Source organism: Setaria italica, chromosome IX, assembly GCF_000263155.2.
Source record: "Setaria italica strain Yugu1 chromosome IX, Setaria_italica_v2.0, whole genome shotgun sequence".
Taxonomy (NCBI): Eukaryota; Viridiplantae; Streptophyta; class Magnoliopsida; order Poales; family Poaceae; genus Setaria; species Setaria italica.
In genome coordinates, this window is record NC_028458.1 from 55,667,784 (window position 1) to 55,689,248 (window position 21,465).

At 49.2% G+C, this 21,465-nt stretch overlaps 3 protein-coding genes across 4 annotated transcripts; 2 read left to right on the forward strand and 1 right to left on the reverse strand.

Annotated features, from left to right (window-relative positions):
* The first annotated feature begins 2,610 nt into the window (after positions 1-2,610).
* Positions 2,611-3,930, forward strand: LOC101758927 (EPIDERMAL PATTERNING FACTOR-like protein 4). The gene is made up of 2 exons (XM_004985550.3): positions 2,611-3,064; positions 3,156-3,930. The coding sequence occupies exons 1-2, from the start codon at positions 2,968-2,970 to the stop codon at positions 3,410-3,412; spliced, it is 354 nt and encodes a 117-aa protein (XP_004985607.1). The 5' UTR covers positions 2,611-2,967; the 3' UTR covers positions 3,413-3,930.
* A 2,615-nt stretch (positions 3,931-6,545) lies between these two features.
* On the reverse strand, positions 6,546-9,112 carry LOC101759326 (neurogenic locus notch homolog protein 3). The gene is made up of 6 exons (XM_004985551.4): positions 8,868-9,112; positions 8,632-8,778; positions 7,413-7,496; positions 7,164-7,292; positions 6,954-7,073; positions 6,546-6,855 (listed from the first exon to the last, which is right to left on the reverse strand). Exons 1-6 carry the CDS (start codon positions 8,983-8,985, stop codon positions 6,785-6,787), a joined length of 669 nt encoding a protein of 222 aa, XP_004985608.1. The 5' UTR covers positions 8,986-9,112; the 3' UTR covers positions 6,546-6,784.
* Positions 9,113-12,162: 3,050 nt separating this feature from the next.
* Positions 12,163-14,383, forward strand: LOC101759731 (cilia- and flagella-associated protein 91). Of its 2 annotated transcripts, none has more exons than XM_004985553.4 (5): positions 12,163-12,374; positions 12,484-12,917; positions 13,020-13,253; positions 13,346-13,906; positions 14,010-14,383. In XM_004985553.4, the coding sequence occupies exons 2-5, from the start codon at positions 12,498-12,500 to the stop codon at positions 14,028-14,030; spliced, it is 1,236 nt and encodes a 411-aa protein (XP_004985610.2). In that variant the 5' UTR covers positions 12,163-12,374; positions 12,484-12,497; the 3' UTR covers positions 14,031-14,383. The 2 variants fall into 2 exon arrangements, with proteins under 2 accessions (XP_004985610.2, XP_004985611.1); XM_004985554.4 differs by having other exon boundaries at positions 12,169-12,374; positions 12,448-12,917.
* Positions 14,384-21,465: the final 7,082 nt, after the last annotated feature.

The following is a 21,465-nucleotide window of genomic DNA, read 5'->3' on the forward strand; positions in this document are numbered from 1 at the left end:
AAAAATATGTTCCTCGTTTTAACATTTTGACTGCAGATGCGCTAAGTTATCAAGTTATTGCATTAAATTGAACATTTTACAAGTTGTTGGCACACCCACCTATCAAGTTGAACCAATCTTGATAGTTTATTGTGCTTTTCCGTAGGTGGTCGTGGCGACAGACGTGATGTCTCATATACGCCTTTCGCTTATGGGGGTAGACCGGGGCACCTGCGATTAGCTACAAGTCCTATTTGACCACCACCGAAGCTACTCGTTGCCGGGCTTGTTGGATCGACGATCGAACAACCGACCGGCCGGGCAAGCGACGACCCCGCCGTCCTCGCGCGTGTACCCTCTCGGTCGATCGGCCTCTCACGTCGGCTTCGCCTTTCGTGCTCCAGCGTGCCGGCCTGGCCTTTCCAAGCCGCGCGCGCGCATTGATTGGCTCACCTAAAACATTGCGATCTGGGCGGAGTTGTTAGGAAATGTCACGGCCAGTTGATTTGACGGCTCCCTTCTCGGGGCACGTACGGCGTGCCGCCAGCATAGGAGTGTAGGACGCCCGCTGCATCCGATCGATCCAGACTGATCGATCGTGTGCGCGCGCTCTGCTCTGCGGTGCCAAGTGTGAAATGTGCACATCGACGCACGCAGCCTTCCGGTTTTGCGATTCAGGTTGGCAGTGCCAAGTGTGAAATGTGCACATCGACGCACGCAGCCGTCCGGTTAGTAGATTTTAAAATGCCTTCCGGTTAGTAGATTTTAAAAAAATTGGATTTTAGATGGATTTTCAAAATCTAGGCAAAATCTGAATGGTTTTGTTTGGATCCCTGAGTTCTGATTTTATGGTTGTTTGTTGGATAGATGATTTTTATGCCCTCGCTACTATTTGTTGCTCAACTTGGGAGCATTAAATAATTACATGGAAGGAAGATGGGCAAAATGGTAAATTTCATGTGCAAAATCTGATGGAAGTAACCGTGAGCAACTTCTAGGGTTCTCAAAATCTAGAATTTTGGCTTCCCCAAAAGCTGCCCCCGTTTGGAGGCTTCTTAGATTGTAGCTTCTGAATTCTGAGAATCCGCCCAAATCCGAACAGGGCCTTAGATCCTAGCTACGTGTAACTTTAGTGAAAAAGAAATACCTCCCTAGTAAAATGGCTAGACTCACTATTTGTAACTTTAATTTCTTTGTTGCTATTCTTATTCCTTTTATTGAGATATAACTCCCTACATAGTAATCATCCCGGATGGATCTCACTCGGGATAGTTTTTAACAAGGCAGTGCGTACCCATCCGCAGCAGGCTACGACGGCGTTCAGCGGAGGAGTGTTGGAGCGGACTCATTAGCAAGCTCAACAAGAAAAGAGACACATGTTCCACCATAAACAATCAATTAAAAAAGGTAGCCGTTTCATGAAGAACAACATCTCCCAAGAATGCACAAGTTAAGAACTGGGGCGGGGGGGGGGGGGGGGGGGGGCCCTTAACCCAAGAACGAAAAAAGCAACGTACATGAACGAAAATGCTAGCAAACTCTAACTCGTCGACCATCATCTTCATCCTGTGCTGGTCGTTGCTACAGGCAGCAGAGAATGTGCTTGATGAAGACAACCTCCGTGGCTCGTCAGCGCAGCATGGCGCCTAAAAGATATATGGTTTTGTTTCACTAAATACCGACCTTATTTTTCATGAATCAGGAAGGTTCGCACCCCTACTGATTCGGTTGAGCCAGCTGCGGCTCGACTGCAAATGCAGATGCAGTAGCCAGCCAGTCAATAGTCAGTTTTGAGCAACATTGGTTAGAATATATGATTTGGGATTTCTTTTCTTTTTGACAAAATATAATCAGGCTGTGCAGCCGATCGGTTGTAGTGTTGTATAGCTACAGCCGTAGCCAAACAGCTACAAGAAGCTAAAGTGAAGGCCGAAAGAATTAAAGTTACAAAAGGAGTTTAGCTATTTTACTACGTAGATGAGGTATTTCTTCCTCCCTTGATGGATAACTATAGCGAATTCATGCCTAAAGGTACTCGTAGCTAAATTTGGGCTGGGATGATGTTGTTGGAAGATAGGACCATTTCTTTCTTGCCAAATGCTCCACATTCTCTCACTCATGTCTCTTCTCCACATTATAAACATCGTTCGTGCATCATGAGATAACCTGTAAAAACCAATAACGTGTGTACTTGCATAATCTTATCTTCGACTGTCTGCAAAGCGCAGGGTCTTGCTGGTAAAAACACGAGACCTGCCGCATCGTTCTGAAAAAAGCCGGCGGGCGGCCGTCCATGGAGTCAGAGCACGCACGTACCGATCAGGCGGTGCACACGGCACGGCAACGCCACCGGCCAGCCAGCACACGCCGTGCCAGGCCCCGGCCCGTCACGAATCGCGAGGCGGAGCGCCGCGCCGCGCTCGACCCCACCCCGCCCATCCAGACTGCGAGCCGAATTGCTGCGCCCCCCTGCCCCCAAGGGCCAGGCGCACGAGGGGGCGCCGAGGGAGCCCTGCCCACCCGCCCGCACGCCGCGACGCCCGAGCGCCACCAAAACCAAAGGAAACCTTCCCCGCAGGGCCCAGGCCAGAGGCCACCACCACCTCCTCCTGCTCCGCCGCTCCGCTCAGCTCGCGCTAGCTGCTCCAAATAGCAAACGGAGAGGAGCCATCCCGCCCACCCGCCCGCCGCGCCCCCAGACTACCACCACCCCCAACCGCAGACAGCCTCCCGTCTCTCTCTGAAGTCTGGATCCCTCGCTCCCTTGCCTCAGCGAGTGCACGCACGGTCCATGCGTGCGAATTGACTCGCGCACACACGCCATTCACTCACTCCATCGCTCTCTCTTCTTCATCATTAGCTCGCTCGGCGCTCAGCTTCTTGTCAGGTACAGTGCCTCGCTTCGTCCCCGAGCCCGGCGCTGCGGGCGCCGCGGCAGCGCCGGCGAGATCTGGTCCTGGTCGAGCTATCACGGGCGCGCGCGCGTCCATGGGCTGGCCGAGCCGCAGCGGCCGGAGCCGGCGTCGGACCCTCTCCGCCGCGCTGCTGCTGGTGGTGCTCCTCCTCCTCAGCTCCTCCGCTCCCGGTACTGTCACTCATACAGCACATGCCGAGTCTATGGCAGTTCACTTGCATTATTACCAGCTCACATGCGTGTCTTTTCTCGCGCTCTGCAGGGACGTGCACGTCGGCGAGGGGGAGAGCCGGTCGGGTGGCGCCGGAGGAGGGGTACTCGTGGGATCCCGGGACGACGGCGGCGCGGCGGGGGCTGGTGGGGCCCGGGTCGTCGCCGCCGACGTGCCGCAGCCGGTGCGGGGGCTGCCACCCGTGCCGGCCAGTGCACGTGGCCATCCAGCCCGGCCGGAGCTTCCCTCTCGAGTACTACCCGGAGGCCTGGCGCTGCAAGTGCGGCAACAAGCTCTTCATGCCCTGACCCACCGCAAGCTGTTCATGCTGACGCTGACGCTTCGCTCACTCACTGAAGCTAGCTAGACACTCCTCAAGGCAGCAGCTGCGTCGCCATGGCTGCTGGTGGCTGCACTGCACGCAGGGGGTTAGCCGGCTAGGTGTACTACTACTACTGGTGGAGACTGTGAGACTATGAGAGACGTGGAAGAGAGCACGGCAAGGAAGAAGCGATTTGATTGGAAGAGGAGACGAGGGTGAGGAGATTTGCCCGAGAAACTAAGCTAGCCATGGATGGAGGCTTCGATTCTATCAGCTAGGGATTGAACGAACATTGCTGGGCTGAGTTCTTGGAGATTGATACGAATGTAATCCGTTGTAAGTAACCGGTTGTCTGTTGTGTGTACAAAGAGAGATGCCGATGTCGCCATTTTTGTTCTTCTTTTTCTGTCTTTTCGCTTCCTGCTGTTTGTTCCAGACTCCCTTTCGGTTCTGGGGATTTCCCTGCGATTATGATCTGTGCTGTGAACTTCTTGATACCCCGGACATAACGTTGATCATCTTGTACTCGTAAAATTTCCTAAATTTTGTCACCTCTTTGATCCGGATCCTGCCTGGTTTGTTTTCCAAAAAAAAAAATCTGTTTGCTCTGGATGGAGGGATGATCGGATGAGACCTGAAACTACTTCCCTTCAGGTTCTTGCCGTGTTCTTGTGGGAGGTGCATCCATGCAGTTAGGCAGCACTCAAATGAACCATTTTTTTCCTCACTTCAACTTTATTTCATCAAAATTCCCCATCGAATGAACAACCTAAAGTTTGGAGCAGATGCGTGACAGAGTATTTGGTTTGCAGCACAGATCGATTGACGACTTGAGGTAGCATCTGAGTGCGCAGAAAACCACAGAAAAGCAGCTCGAGCCAACCCCCTCAAAGAAGAGAATGGAAACAGTGGCTCGGATAACAGGAGGTTGTAGGCGTACAGTACTGGAACCCAGCTTTTACAGAAGCTAGAAATAAAGGGGAAGGGAAGCGAGCCTGTGTGCATATACAATGTCAAGGAACAGTGAGCTACGCTGGTCTTTTCCTCCTCTCTGGCAGTGGCACTAATTTATGTTACTGCCACTGCTGGTTCTGCTTTACTCACGTCAAATCAGCATAAGTTCCCTAGAGAGGCCCTGGCCTGGCCCGAGAGAAAATGGAGTCAGTATTCCAGATGCCAATGCTTTTGTTTTTGCTGCATACTGAATACGCATTTGTTTACATGAGCTAGGGTTATGATCTGCAGGCCTAGGGCAAGCTAGTTCAATCATCGCTGCATTATAATCCTTCCCGTCGCAGGCTAGGCTGCATTTTGTGTCATTCAGGCACGCACCATGAGGCCAGCAGCTGCAGCTTTGCGAAAATGGTGGCTTTTCTCCTCGCCTTGAACATCTGGTCATTCCTCTCGCCTTGGACGCTTCAAATTTGGAAACATACATTAAACAATTCTTGGGGCTGCGATCGAAAAGCAGATAAGAAAATTTTCTGGGCATGGTTACTCCTGTGTCAGTGATTGACACTGAGGCTTGTCCGTGGGCATTTTTAAAAGCCTACTGTGAAGCTGGCCGGAGATGGTACAAGAGGTCCTAAAAAGGGTTACAGCTTACGACGCTGAAAAGCTTACAGCTCCCTCAAGTAATAATGCGTCACTCTCATTTCGTAGCTAGGGTACAGCTGCTGCTGGATGGTGGTAATTTACTAAAAACTGCTGCTCTTTTACAAAGATAAGTAAAAATGAAGATGCTATGCTGAGAAGTAAGTAAAGTACAATACAGTAGGAGAGCAAAATCTGTGTGCTTGTGCAGTCGGTAATGCTCCCCTGAAAAATAGGGTTCTTGGAAGAGCTTCTATAGCCAGGCCCCAAGTTTTTCTCTCAAAAAGAAAAGGGCGTGGGCACCTTCGCAGTTTGCGCCGGCGCAGCTGCCAAAGCTTCACCTGTTGGCTTTCTAACAGTATTCTTGGGAGTGAGGTTGCTTGCTCTCACTGCAACACGCTCTCGCGCTGTTGGTGAGTAGTGCAACCACTTCCCTGATTCCCTCCACGCAGAACCAAGAGGAACAAGAACACGGAGCAGTAACAATCTGAAGAAACCAAGTGGTGGTGACACAGAATCGAGCATCTTTCTTTGTCCAAGAAGGGGAGTGTGATACAGGCGAGCTTCTGTAGCTTGGAAACAAGGCGAGTGATCTTCGTGTCTCGGAGCGCAATGTGCACTGCTGTTTGGAGAACCATGATGGCATGATGGACAGCAACAACTCAGCTGTTAGCGTTGTCAGTCTCACTGTACAAATGAGTTCATATTGGATGGAAGCAAACAGTAGGGTTGTGAATATGCAGCCTTTTTTGTTGGCATTGTCAAATCTTTACTACTGTGTCTAACATTTTAGCTTGTCGAGTGACCGGAAACATTAGAAGTTTCTACCTGTACAGAACTGGGAGAGACTGAAAGGCAATGTTTCAAAAGATTTGTGAAGCAACTAAGCAAGGCTATTCTGCACCCTCATATAGTCATATGCGAAGTTTCATTAGGATTTTCTTTTTCCTTACAATATAAGCAACAGCTGCTACAGACGCTGAAACTTAGCTGCCTAACTTTTGCTCGCCACTTGCAATAGCCACTTGTCACTCAGCATTCATCCATGATCTCCTCTTGAATTCTGTTCATCAACACATAACACATACTGAAAGAACGCTTCCAGCCCAATGATTGTTATATAAAGCCACGAAGGCCCATGGCAGGGAATCCATAACAAATGGGACCCATGACAGACGATAAGGCAGGCCTAGTTCTATTTGGCCCATAAATATCTCTACCCATGGCCCATTTGGCATTTCGCTTCAGGGAACATCCTTTTTTTTTTTGCGAAATTCGCTTCAGGGAACATCGGGAAGGAGAAATATTGTATTTAAAAAAGAATTTAAAAATCTTAACAAGAAGTTCCAAGCAAGTAAGTAATCCTAGCGGAGATTTTTTTTTTGAAAAATAACCTTAGTGAATTTAAATGCTTATAATGCTCTTTTTTTAATTGTAACAACGATTTACCTGAGAGGTCGCAGGCTAGGTGATTAGAGATTAGTATCTCATCATAATCTGATCGAGATGTTCAGGACCAGGCTAGGTGCAGCAACGCAGGCATCCCATAAACAGTAAAGTTACTCGATTATTCACAGAAACATTTATTCCACATCCAGATAAACTGATCAAGTCTCTAACATCTACAGTGGAAATCAACCATCAAATGCAATCCTGCAGCAGTATAGCACACATCCCAAAAGTTTAATCCTAACAAGCTATCAACTCTATGCTGTCCCGTGGATAAAAATAGTCTAGGGCTACCGTGCGATGCTCCATCGTCCATCTATATCACCTGACTCACGGCCAGTGAGACTATCAGCAGCAGCGGCATTAAAATTCGCTGTGAAATGGATCCTGCATAGTTATAGGCAACGCCAGTAGATCAGTTGTCTGAATCTATGCATGAAAACACACATGCATACACTCATTGACATCTGAAAAGAATTTTGTACCTGGCGCTGCTGCAATGCCATTGTTAGAAATGCTCTCCGAGCTGGGTGGTGCAGGGGATTTGTTGGAAGAGTTTGAGAAGGGAAGGATCCCTATTCTTGAGCAATCTGCACCGATGGAACCTGCAAGAGTGCCATGAGTTAGCCGTTGTGGGATTTGTTACGGCAGCCTCTGTGTTTGTAAGGTAAATGGCTTGGAGCGTTTGATCTTACAGTTCTGAAAGCAAGGCAATGTGGTCATGTTGAGAAGGTTGCTGTAACCCTCCTTGCACTCACAGTGGTAGCTGAGACCAGAGCCGTTCCTGCACGTGCCTCCGGTGCCACAGTATGCTAATTCACATGCTGTAGGAACAAAAGGATAGAGGCAGAATTAATTGAATAATTCATATGGCATGTAAATATCATGGTTACAGGCTTACAGCAGAAACATATATTCCAGGACTAATGAGATGGGGCAATTACGGTTGAGTGAGAAGTTTTTAGGTGCTGGCAAAGGCGTTGGTGCTGGTGCTGATGAACCGTTGGAACATGAGCTGTCAATGGAACCTGAAAGGAAATGTTATCATTTGATCATTTGAAATGATGTGAGCATACATTAACAAAGTTGTTGTCAGCACAAAAAAAAACACTGTCCCTTGGAGGGTATTGATGAATATTGCTGACATCTGGTTAGATACGTATGTGGTAAAGTAAGATAGAGGTAGCTGCAGAAAAATCCTTGTGAAATCACATGAAGATACAAACTGGTTTTAGTGTATCCAGATGGAGTAATCTAATAAAGGCATTATGTAATTTTCAGCTGTGTTACTTGTGGTATGAAAAGCATAAAGCAACTCTGAAAACGATACTAGACCCAAACACTCTAAAGAAATCCATCCTTTTTTCTTTCTGATTGAGACGCGCCCTGAATATAAGAACTGCATTCTCAAAAGAGACAGTATATGGAGCACGAAATTGAAACGCCACACGCATAGAGCCGGTCCAATTAAGTTTGTATGCGTTTAGACTTTGCCTGCATACTTGCCAAAAAATGATGTCAAATTTTGACTAGAACAAGACTCGCAGAACATCAGCAGCCTTGAGTTACCACGGGATAAATCTGGAACAGACACAATGCATGAAGAGTGCAAGTACAGTCCCACACATCAGGCTTTTTAAGATGTGCCTAGTTTCCTGGAATTTAGTCTTCCTATCTAAAATTCAGATATTCACTCCGAACAGCCTTTGAGCTGGCAGAAGCCGTACATGAGCAAACTTTGATACGCAGGCAGTATGGTCTTAGCATAGCTGTTGATTAGTGAATCACAGAATCAGTGCCTACCACACTCCCAGTATCCGTACACACTTCGACCATCAGGGAGCACAATGATCGTATCCTAACAACCATACTGAATTCACATATACTAAAACAAAGGTGCTGATCAAGTGGTATCATCCCAGATTAAAGGAGCTGGCACGCGGTTATGCGCCGAATCTGACGAGACAAGCAAGCAATGGGCAGACGGTATTAGCTGGCCTGGCCATTCGCGACCCGTGAGCCTGCCGAACTACGCAACGCAGCACGCGACAGTGAACACAAGGAAAGCAGAACTCATATTCAATTGGCACCCTACTTGTTGAAGAAGAAGAAGAAGAAGCAGCGATTCGAATGGCTCGGAACGCTGGTTCCTGTCATACTTACAGTTGGGGATGACGCAAGGCAGGAACCTGAGTTCGTCGCCGACGTGGAGCTGCGTCCAGCCCGGGTCGCACTCGCACCTGTACCCCAGCGTCCCCGGCGCCACCGTGCAGTTCCCCTTCCCGCACGCCACCGTGCTGCAGATCGAGTCTGCTCGGGATCAGACCGGATCGTCAGGGAGCAGGAGCACCAACGACGGCCAAGACACGGACAGAGCAAGTCGGAGAGCGGAGGCTTACTGATGACGGGCGCGAAGATCGGGGCGAGCGGGGAGAAGAAGTCGTCGGCGGTGGCGGCGGTGACGGCGAGGAGCGCCACGAGCGCCGCGGCGCGCTGGACCCCTGCCGCGAGCACCATCTCGGCTGGCTGGTTCCTCGGGCTCTTCGATCTCTGCGCACGCGAGGCGGCGGTTGTGCTCGTCGTCGCTTTTCCGTGTGTGGGCGGTTGCGTTTAAGTGGGAGAGGCAGTTGGTTGGCAGGGCAGGCGGCGATGGGCGTTTATGGGAGAGGGGCCTTCCAGGATTGACTCGCTCAGCGCCGAGCACAACAGAGGCGCAACGGGCAAAGTCAAAGCGTATTTACCGGATGGCGCCCGTGACAGAACCGTGACAGTGAGCATGAACTACTAGTGCAGAGCTGACAGATCTGTGAGTGGCTACTGGTTAGGACTTGGGAGGATGGAGGGAGGGCGCGTAGCATTTAAATTTGCAAAGACGATATTTGGAAACCATTCATAAACATGGACTGAAACTTTTGATCATGCGCGAGCTACTTTCTGATCCAAATTCCGTACCTCTCGCTTTCTTCTCTCTACTCAAGTGTTCAGCAAAAGCTCCTTCCTTTTGCCCCCCCCCCCACTAAACCAAGTTCACGAGCCAAAGACTGTTCTGACAAGCTGTGACGACTCGAACATTCATTCATGCATCCACGGGGGAGGGGATGGGCCGATGGCGATGCTTATCCTCTCAACGCTAAGCGCGTCCCGGAAGCACCATGATTCAAACACGAAAGCAACGCGGCGTGTTCGATTGATTGATCCAAAGGTCGCCACCTGTACGCCCTGAAAATGGACGTTAACAGTAAACTTTGTGAGTGTTCATCTGCCAGAAAATTAAAGGAGAACACGCTCGAATATGTGTCTCCCTTTATCCACCCCATCCCATGAGAAGGACACCTGGGAGAGAAAAAAAAAGTCAAATAATGCGAGCCTCCGTGCTCTTTCACACGGCTTGTGCACGGGGTTTTTCGATTGGTTATCGTGAACCTCTCTCTCCCTACGAAACGAGATGGCATGTCCTGGAAACATGCCAGGCGTCACCTAACCCAGTACTGTACTACTGTACAGTTTGGTGCTGGTGAGTCAACTTAACGAGGATTTAGTCTGAGAGAAACTAGAGCAGGATACACAGGAGACATTTTTCTCCTTGGAAGAAATTCAGAGCAGAGCTCTGCTATTTGGCACTCTCTATTTCTCTTCTTCATGACGTTGGTGGAATGAATAGTGCTCATATGTTGTATTGGGCTATTTCACCACACGACCATACATAGTGTTGGGCCGTACTGTGAGAAGAAGTTGTTACGACGGCCCAACATTTGCGACACCATATCTGGCCCAAATAGGGCCCTTTTCTAAATATTCGGAGCACATTCATTCCGAGCAGGAACTTCTTTTTGTTTTTTTTTTCAATCCAATTGCTCTGAGAAGGAAAGGAACTCGCTTTGCTGTCATCGTCAATTCAATTGCTTAATTCCCAGCGAGCACCGACCCATCAGTCATCAGGATCAGACATGGCCGCTGGCGCCCGCGGAAAAGAGCATAAATGTACAAGTACATCACGAAAGGAACATGGCGAAATTGCAGGACGGCCGCCTGCGCTAGCTTGCCGCGAATGGAATGGCTAGCACTAGCAGGCTAGGCAAAAATAGCCGTAGGGTTCGCTCGCCACGCGCAAACGCCAAACCAGACCGCTGCAAGACGCGCTGCCACCCTAACTCTTTCTTTCCAAATCGGTGCAGCGATCGCCTTCGTCGCCACCAAGTTCTCAGGATTCTTTTTGCCGCCCGCCGGATGAGGACCGGCGGTCAGAACCGTGAAAGTACAGGGGCGGGGCTCCTGGTGGTTCGCTCGCTCGACCAGTCGACGGCAAGCTCCCACGCGCCGACCCTTGCTTGATCAAGCTGCTGCGCCAACCTCAACCCCCGCGAGGACGCGTTCCGCGGCTGGTTCTACGGGGACGGGGTGCCGGCGCTGGTGCAGGGGCGCCGGCTGTCCAGAGTCCGCGGGCGCGCCGTGGTGGTGGTCGGCTACGCCTGCCACCTGCGCGTCCCGTTGTTCGCGACGCTGCCGCGGTGGCTCCATTACGATCAGCTGAGTTCCCTTGCTCTCTTTCGGTCTATCTGCTGTCCTTGCCATTCTGGTGATGACGGTCTGCCCGTCGTTGGTTGCAGTCACCGGAATCCTCTTGACGGTGGAGCTGGTCTTCTTGGAAGTGTGCGGTTCTGCATCAGCAAAGCCGGTGACATAGATCCAGCCCCAGCGTGAGGACAGGCAAGCGCCTTCATCTATCGATCAGCATAAGAATAATCACTGACTGCTGCTTTCGTTTTTCTGTCTAGTTCATGCGGCAATGATAACGGCCCATGCCTCCAAACAGGGCCTTTGTGAGCAAAGCCCAACCAAGGCCCTTTTTAAATTTTATTGGAGCAAGCCCAAACAAGCCTAGATCCAGTATTACTTTCGTTAGGAAAAAAAAAAATCCAGTCAGTAATTCCGAGCACCGACCGACCGACGTCAGGACCAGGTGCTTGTGCGAGGAACCTTCAAATCCGAGCAGGGCAAGCCACATGCGGCAGACCCATGCAACATCATGCTGCTCCATCCAGCTGGGACGCCGGTACGGGACAGTACGTCCACGTCACGGTCACTGGCACCAACAGCTAAGCTGATGGTCGGGGACTCGGGGTGGATGGATGAGGAGTCGATGAACTGCAACTGATGACGGGGCAGCAGGCAGGCAGGAAGGCTCGGGACTTGAATTGAACAGGGAGGAACCGGGCCCGGCCGTACCGCGCACAGGTGCCCTGTCCCCATCTCAGATTCCCACAGGTTACGACCAAGCGCAGTGGAAACCAAAAGCGTTTCTGAGCATGTGAGTTCTTGGCGCCAGCGGCTGTAATCGTATCCGATCCGAATCTGACGCATCCAAATCTGAAAAACCAGGCACGGTCAATCATTCCGGAATCATTTCTTGTGCTCACTTGCAGGGAGTCTCTGACAGTCTCCGGCATGTCAAAATTGCATGGCACAGCAAAGCACCAGTGGCAAAAAGAATCGAGAAGAGAGCTGAAGTTCAGGTAATCAGGTTCGGAGACCTGAGTCTGAATGAATGGATAAAAAGGACGGGCTGACAGGCAGGAAGGGCCATGGATCGCTCGGACAACGGACACGCACAGCTCACGTTTCGCCATTGTCAGGGGGACGGGACGGAACGGAGCTGATCCGTGAATGATTGACATGGACGGACCCGCCCACAGTTGCAATAATGCTGATGCGCTCCCGTATTAAAAAGATCCTGACAGGCGAAAGCGCGCGACGCCGGTGCTGTTGCTAGGATCCACGCCATGTTCGCGGTCGCGGCGGCGACCCGCTTCACGTGGCCGGCCGTTCGATCGCCTGGCCGCGGTTGACCGGAGCGTTGAGCCGGTCGCGGGTGGTTGGCTGCTGCCTCGTCGCACTCGCATCCTCCGGTTGGTACTTACCATAGATTACGCCATGAAATACGACGTGCGTAGTATAATCGAGTCTCTCTCGCTGATGTAGGAGTAAACGTGGCGGCGGAGTCGTCGGTGCTTGCAGGGATCGGGCGAGCAATGGGGAAGGCGGGGAGGTGGCTCAAGAGCTTCCTGTCCGGGAAGAAGGACAGGCCGCACGCCGACGCGATGGCCATGGCGGCGGCGGCGCCTCCTGCTTCGGGGGCGCCCAAGGACAAGAGGTGGAGCTTCAGGCGGGCGGCGCAGGAAGGGAGGGCTGCCGAGGCGACGCCGGCGGCGGGGCGCGGCGGGACGGACGACGGGCTCGGTCTGTCGGCGGCGGACATCGAGTTCGACCAGAAGAAGCACGCCGTGGCGGTTGCGGTGGCGACCGCGGCGGCCGCCGACGCCGCGGTGGCTGCGGCGCACGCGGCGGCGGCGGTGGCGCGCCTGTCCTCTCGCAGGGCGAACTTGCCGCCGGCGAGCCTCGCCGAGGACGCGGCGGCGGTCAGGATCCAGGCCACCTTCAGAGGATACCTGGTACACACACACACACACACCTGTGCCTCGCAACTCGAGTTTGTTTTGGATAATGTAGGCATGTAGCACGACCGTATCGATTCAGTTCGTCTTGCGTGGCAGGCGAGGACTGCGCTGTGCGCGCTGAGGGGCATTGTGAAGCTGCAGGCTCTGGTGCGAGGCCAGCTGTTGAGGAAGCAGGCGAACGCCACGCTCCGCTGCATGCAGGCCCTGCTCACGGCGCAGTCCCACCTGCGGGCGCAGCGCATGCGCGTTCTCCAGGAGCACCACCACCCGCCGCCGCCGCCGCCAAGGCCACGGCAGTCACCGCAGCACCCGAGGCACCGCCGGTCCTACGTAAGTTGCATTGGGTTCACCCGCAGCGCAGCACCTGCAAACTCTCGTCCCTGGCAATGTCTAACTGCGGTGAGGATGGAACGGGAACGCAGGAGATGGACAGGTCCTGCGAGGAGAACGCCAAGATCGTGGAGATGGACATCGGCGAGCCGGTGCGGCGTGGCGCGGCCAAGGACAGGCAGCTCCTCGTCGAGCACCACGGCCGGTGCTCCCCGGCGCCGTCGGCGATGACGGAGCTGAGCCCGAGGGCGTACAGCGGCCACTTCGACGAGTTCTCGGTGGCGACGGCGCGGAGCAGCCCGCAGCACGCGTCGTCGTCGGCCTCCGAGGCGTGCCCGAGCTACATGGCCAACACCGAGTCGTCCCGCGCCAAGGCGCGGTCCCAGAGCGCGCCGCGGCAGCGCACCGACGCGCTGGAGCGGCAGCCGAGCCGCAGGAAGGGGACCCCGCCGAGGGGCGCCAAGATGCAGCGGTCCTCGTCGCTGGCCGGCGCGGCGCCACGCGGCGGCGGCGGCCAGTCGTCGCCGTGGCCGGCGGGCCTGAGGCTGGACGCGTCCAGCGCGTCGCTCAAGGATAGCGAGTGCGGGTCCACCAGCTCCGTGCTCACCGCGGCCACCGTCTACAGCCGGACGCGGTCGCTCGTCGGGTTCGAGGTGAGAACAAAACCGCAAGATTCTTAGTGCCCGACTGCCCGTGCAGATCATCATCGTGCCATGTAATCCTGACAGAGTCTTGTTCCCTCTGTTCGCGCTCCAGGTGCGACGTGGCCTGTACTGAGTCCTTGTCTCTGCTGGCGTATGCCATGGATGTTGGATGGGTGGCTTCAGTTCTTCCGATGACCCAGGATTCCTCGTCGGGAGCTTCAAGCAAATGTTTTGTGACCATCTCGCATTAGTATCATCGATGTGCCAACAGAGCAACATGGCCGGTTCAGAGCAGTACATAGTCGCATTCCAAACTGTATATTTTTGTAGCTCACTTGTGATGTTTTGCGAGGTATTGGGTGGTATAAGCGGATACCACGATACAGAATGTAATAAGGTTTGATCGCAAACCCTCGTGGAATATACAATATTGTTTAGCTGTGAACGAAGCAGGAGTTTACACTAATGTAATGGGGGCTTATGAAATGTACTGTACGATCCAACTGCAGAAAACACGGGACAGGATGTGCCAGGCAATAGCTACTCAAGAAAACAGTATACATCACATTTTGGCCAACCTTGACAAGGAAGATGGGCAAGGAAACCTGAGTAACAAAGATGCCCAAGCTTACACGATTCATTTCTGTCGCTTTGGTTTTTGGTGGGGCTGGTAGGAAAGCTTCATAAAAATGCAATGCAACATGAGCTGGAACAACAAAATGACCTCACATGAAATGGAGGTGGTCTAAAATAAAATAAAAGTTAGCCTAAATTAACTAACCATAAGTTTAAAATCAAAGGATGGTACAATACTTCATATTTCTCTCTAAAAAGACACAAAGAAAAAGATTTGAAACACTAAAAGCATATAAAAAGGGTCTATAAGTTTTCCAACGCTCCCTATTTAAAGCATACATGTTGCGGAAATCATTAGAGCAATGGTACAATGTTACTTGATGGTTTCGATTTAAGAGCTCAAGATAGACTGTGATCTTAATAAAGAAAAATAAATAAAAAGACGGGTTGCCTCCCGAAAAGCACTTTAGTTATAGTCATATAGCTAAACTTCTCACCTCGATAATGTTCATGCGAAGCCATGATTCTTTGCGCGAGAATCCAAAGTATCCATGCAGCTTGGTGTCATCTTTTGTGGTTTGCTTCTAACGTCTCTTTGTATTCAATGTAGCCTGCTTGGAGGTTTTTATTTTATTCTAAGCCTCTGAATTTGATCATGTACGCTTGATGAAAGCATTGCCAAGCTCCTATTCATTGTTTTCATCCTCATCTTCTCTATCTTGCTCTCATCGCCTAGCTGCTGCCTCTTCTTCGTGGATTTTTCTTTGCATTTAGAACAAAATATATACCAAACTATAGATCTATTGAAAAGTTTATGAAATTACCTTTCCAACGACTGGTCATTCATCTAAAACGGAGTTAAAATGAGAGAGTTATGCCCATTTTACTTTAGCACTGCGTGCTGTCCAGAATTGATTTCAGGACGCGCGACGTTTGATGATTCGGCCACAATCGCCTTAATTCTTGATTCGTTGGAACGTAAACTTCATGGGACTTCTAAGTATCAAAAATATTATATGTGTTTTCTTCTGAGGTCATGCAAAATCTTGATGACAACAGTAGCTTCTCGTGAATTGATCCGGAAATATTGATGATCTTGATCTTAAGGTCTTTGGGGCATTATGTCACACACACTTTGGCTTCAAGGTTATCACCATTGCTGCACCAGCTAGTACCATAATGGCAATGATGCATCTTCTCCATAATTCTTGCTTTACCCAAGGTGCCGGGATCAAAAGAGGCTCGTGCGCTTTGTGTTGATGATCTGAGCAGTTTTCCTCTATTATTGCAACGCAATTAAAAGCTCTTGACCATCCCACTGAAGAAGATTGGTAGTGTCATGGTGCTACTAATCTTGTTGTCTCCAGTCTTGATCAACTTCAAGTTATCGCCTTTTGTGCAGAGAGGCCCTCCAATCATCCCTCTTTGCCTTACATGGTTGCTTAACATCATCTTCACCTTCTTTGTCGTTCTTCGCTGCTGCCTCTTCTCCATTGAATTCCTCTGCGTCGAGTACATATTATGAACCAAACTTCTGCTCCATTGCAAACTGCATCAAATTTTCTTTCCAACAAGTGGTCATTCACCTAAAGCGGATTCTGGATGAAAGAGTTATGCCCATTTTACTCCGGCACTACGTTCTGTCCCGAGCTGATTTCAGAACGCGAAGTGTTGAAAGATTTCATCATAACTCTTTGTACGGATCTCCAAAATTAGTAATTCTTGATACGTTGGAAAGAAGACTTGATAGAACTTCTGCATATTCAATTTTCCTTTATTGTACATCTCTGATCATAGGCAGAAAATTGATCACAACAACAACATTCAACCTAAGATATTGATGATCCAATTGCAACTCTTTGGGCATGACCCAACACCTATTACATGAACAAACAGACCTCCAAGAAACATTACTTTTAAAAAATTCATTGACATAGCGGCATACCTTGTTTATCATCATTTGTATTATCTTCATCGGTGTGGACTCGATAGCAGATGTTGGGCCACTAACAAAGTTAGCACCTACTGCTAAATAGTTGAGCTTGATATTGTTATCATCTTATCGGAGTGAGTCGAGACTTGATGAAGTTCATGTTCGATCATCTGGCTGTAACAATCTAGAAAATTAAACCATGATTAATCTTAAGTAAAGTTATTAGAGCCTAAGGGAACAAGTGGCAATTGTGAAACCAAGTAAAAAGATACTTGTGCCCCTCACAAGCTAAACCGCTGTTTAAAATGTAACTAAAATTTTTTCTTAAGAACTTAAAAATCTGTCCAACTAAGAGTTGTAGAACTCAACTTTCCCAACAATTTTTATTTTTAGTGTTTTGTCTGAATCTGAGCAGAAGACCTTCAAAAACTCGAAATTTGAATCTATGTCAATTTAAGAAAAACAGTTGAAGTCCCAACTTTGGGGCTCTTTATTTCGAAATTTCTAATATAAACTCAAGTTGAACTCTATACTAAAGTTTTAGAGCTTCGAGACCTTAACAACCTTGAATAAGGGAGCAAGGTCGAAATCTGCACAGAAAGCTTTCAAAACCCAGGTCAAAATCAGCCAAATTGGTCAACTCAGCCCAAGGCATCTTGGCGTCAGCTTATCTCTCAAAAGTTGAACAGAATATCAGAAAAACCTTTTATAAGAGTTTGAGAACTAAGTTTATACAACAATTTTATCAATTGGACTCTACTAAATTCGCATAAGAAGCTTTTCAAAATTTGGGCTCAAGTCAGCCAAACACCTTGAAAACAGCCAAACAACTTAATGTTCTCTAAGTCTGGAAATCCGGCGTTCCTCCAAACTTTGAAGCTTTGTATCTTCAAATCTGCTGCGAATTTGAACTTGGTTCAATTACAAAAGTTGAACTTGGGTACGAGGACTACAACTTTTGTAAAGGGGGTTAAGGTCGCGCAGTTCAAAAATCTGGAGTAACTGCGCTTGGATATCGGCCCGGCAAGAGATCCTGCAAATCCCTCGGCCCAGAGCGTGCCAAAGCGCGCACGCCGCGTGGCGCGGCTTCACCGGCGAAGCCGTCTCACCTGGTCTCCAGCCGCGGAGCGCCCAACACCCAGTTGCGCTTCGCGCTCGCCCTGCACGCCCTGCCCGCTGCCCTGCCGAGCGGATGCCCTGCTCAGCACCGCCGCCTCCGCTAACCGCCGCTCCGACCGTGACAACTCCTCCCCGCCTTGCCAGTGACGCGTCCAAAGCCGGTTTTTGCCGCGCACGCTCACTTTGCTTCACCCGCACCTACCGCCTCGCCTGCAGTGTTCTCGCCTGCCGCGCCACTCTACCTCCTCTGTCCACCAATGGCGCCGCCGCCATTAATGGTTGCCGCAATGCCCCGACTCCCTTTGGTCCCGTCCGCTAGCGCTGCTGCCTCCGCCTCGCTCGCCGCTCCGCCCCGACCCTATAAAGGGAGGCCCAACACCGCCTGTGCCCCCTTCCCCGCTCGCCCTCGAACCTCGCCGCGCTTCCCTGCTCTCACCCTCAGCTCCGCCGCACACCCTCTTCGTGGAGCTTCCCCTTCCGCACTGCCCCGCACCTCGTCGACACCACCACCAGCTTCGCCTCCCACTCGCGCAGCTCTAGAGCCCGTTCGTTGCCCGCTAAGAGTGCCGCCGCCGCCGAACACTGTCGCTCGACGCCATCCCCATTGCTCGCCGTCCACCGTCGTGTTCCGCTCCCGCCGGACCTCCCAGACGCCCGCAACTGCATCAAATCGGTCATAGGTGAGCCACTGCTCCTCCCCGGCCTCATTCCGCCCCAAGCCTGCCGGCGCTTCGCCAGGATTTTGCCCGCCTACCGCCGTGCACCGCCTGGGGACCCGATTGTGATCGAAAGAATCGAATAAGGGGCTTTAGTGCAAAAACTAGGGACCCCTACGCAAATAAAGTATAGATGCGAGGGCTAGATCGCAAGTTTACCTCATTTTTTGTTTTATAATCGACAGAAAATATGTTTAACTTTGGAAATTCACCAGAACTCATAGAAAATTCAGAAAAATGTCAAACATATTTCGCTAGACTCAGTATAAACTAATAAAAATACTTTTGACACATGTCTCTGCTAGGATTAATGTTATATATTTTAATCCTTATTTAAGCCATTTACATCATCATAAATTGCAGAAAAATCCTAAATTAGTAAATCTAACTCTCAAGTGTTTGTTTTAGAGAATGGAAGCTTATAAAAATGATGTGGAGCCTAGCGCAGATGTTTAAATCTCTATTTTAGTTTTATCATGGAAATCTAAGGTTTCTTTTATCTTTTTGCACAATAATTAAACCAGAGATGATAAAAATGTGAAACCAATTGCAATAAGTTAGTGGTGTAGTGTAGTTTGTAGGAAAAATATGGAACCTGATAAAAAATAGAAAGAAAAATCACTTTCCTTTTTAGGGAATAATAAATAGGGTAAATGTATGAAAAAAGATGCCCTTCACTAAAAATTATGACAAATTCACCAAAGGCTCTGTATCACCCCTATAACTCACCATTAAAATTTCATGCCAGTTTCATTATGGTTTCTGTTTTAAAAATGTTTAAGTATATGCTACCTTAGGGTAATAAAGTAATTCTAATTCTTTTCATGCACCTCCAATGGATCTCAAATTTATGCAGTAGCTTATCTATGACAAAGTTAAGTTTCTATCAAATTTGTGGCTTCATAGCTTGCTGTTTGAAGATGGAAATAAAATTTGGAAGATGAACCTAGCTAAGTGAAAGAAAGAAACCTTGAATAATGATGAAGGTAATTTTTGGAAGAGGTAGAAAAGAACATTCAAAAATAGGGTAACTTTCTGATCTAAAGTTTAATAAAGTTAAGTTGTATATATGTACACAATCACCATCAAATCAACTCCAGGTTTTGTACCATAACCCACCTTACGTTATGCAGATAAAGAAGGTGTAGAACCTTGTTTAGATGAATGTGGTCATAATGTAACTTCTACTTCAGTGCTAATTCATGTTTTACATCCTATGAGAAAGCTTGGAAATTAAACTTGATGCATTTGCATTTCGTGTAGAGCTGAACCTCACTGACAGGACATATGAGCTTCACCCGACGCCAGAAGAAGGAGCCGTAGCAGCCAGTTGGAGTCGAGCCCGTACCGGAGCAAGCTGAGGACCGGTTCGCTAACTCCCCGTGTGAAGGCAAACCCCGAAGCATAAATTCCTATCTTTAACTACTTGCAATATATTTGGTTGCTTGATTGTGCATTTACATTTTTAGAATTGATTGAAACCGTAGATGCATGAATTAGTGCCCTTTGATCTGAACACTAGTATGATAGGCCGAGTAGTTGCAATGCTTAATAGGACTCGGTAAAAGTTGAGTGATTGACTATCACTCGCGAGTTATAGGAGTTGTTTGCGTTCATTTTGTTATAACTATAAGGACGATGGATGGGGCTGGGCTCTGTGAATTATTTTGGTGGTCGGTGGATTGCCCCGTCTGTCTACATGAAACTAGACTAAGGTCGAGATGTGATAGTGTTCGTGATCAAGTGTTAAAAGTACTAATCTCATACCTAGTATGGGATGGGGAAGCCTAGCACCTGATTGAACTGGAACGTGAGCGGATCATTCCATTGTCTCTGGAACGGAGTTCCCTTGCGGCCGCATGTGATGACAAGTGCGGTCATGGAACGGCAGAGGCTGGGTCTATGGAGCCTTGTACCAAGGGAAGTGGGCCCGACACAGGTCTGGGAATTGATAGGGACGGCTGACAAATGAAGCGACCCTTCGCAGTGCGCGGATGTCGTGGGATTAGGTTCGCCATGCATGGTTAAGAAATTCGAATCGATTTGTCTGCCTCTCACAGTTTGGAACTGCTTGATTGCTATGCTACACTGAGTAAGAATGAAAGATGATGATGATGTAATATGGTTACCTATGCTAATTGCTTAAAAAACTATGCTTGCTTAGTATAGCTGCTAACTTAGATTGGTAATTGAACATAGAACTTGTGGCTAAAATATTGAAAGTAAGGACTTACACTAGTCGCTTTTGGCAAAAACAAACCCCTCTAGCCAAAAAGCTTGCATGTCTAGGTGTTGGTGGAGTAGTACCACTGGTCGGTTAAGTCTTGTTGAGCGTAGTCGCTTAGCCTTGTTGTGGCACATCTTTTCAGGTGATGTTGATGCCTCTGAGCTTGCTGCAAGTGGCACTTGGCCTCCCCAACTTCCTTCTGGTTGGACAATTGAGTGGGATCCCTCCTCGGACGGCGAGGATCGGGATCATTGATGTCATGATCGACTTCGTCATGATATCCTGCAACGAAGTTTAACTTCTGCTCAGTTATTTCGGTTATTTGAGAACTCTGCAAACTTTGCTTGAATTTCGAACTTAAGGTTGTAATAATTTAATGCACTTGTTTAATTGAGATGGACTGTTGTAATCTCTGTAACCACTCGCCTTCGTGCGAGTCTTGCTTTCTCGATCTTGAGGTAAGTGGTTTATCGAATGAAATCCGATGGACGACCAAGTTGACTTGTTTAAAGTACATGATCGCGTGTTAAGTGACTTAAGTGTGCTTTAGCCAAGTTAATTTGGGCGGTTCCGCCACACTAGCATTAAGTATTTACCTGCTTTCAAGGACGCAAATAAGAAAAATAGGGTATATGCAATAAAAATAATTAGAGTTAGTCCAAAAAATTAGATAGATCGCCCCAGGGTTCGAGTTGCCGATCCCCGGTAACGGCACCAGAAAAGCTTGGTGATAGCAATTAGCATGCCAGTTCGTGAACCACAAGTGCATGGATCATCGTAGATTTTCCCTCAGATTCTTCCATCCAAGGTTTAGTAATCCGTGGATCGGCAGCGAACTAACTAGGGTTTTCCATCTAATCTAACGGATCTAATCCTAACGTGAAGCATAGATTGCATATGAAGAGGGTAACCTTGGTGTAAAAGTAAATCATGAGAACATGTAGATCACATCCACAGATATGTATATGATAAAACACCACCAAGGGTAGTAAGAGCC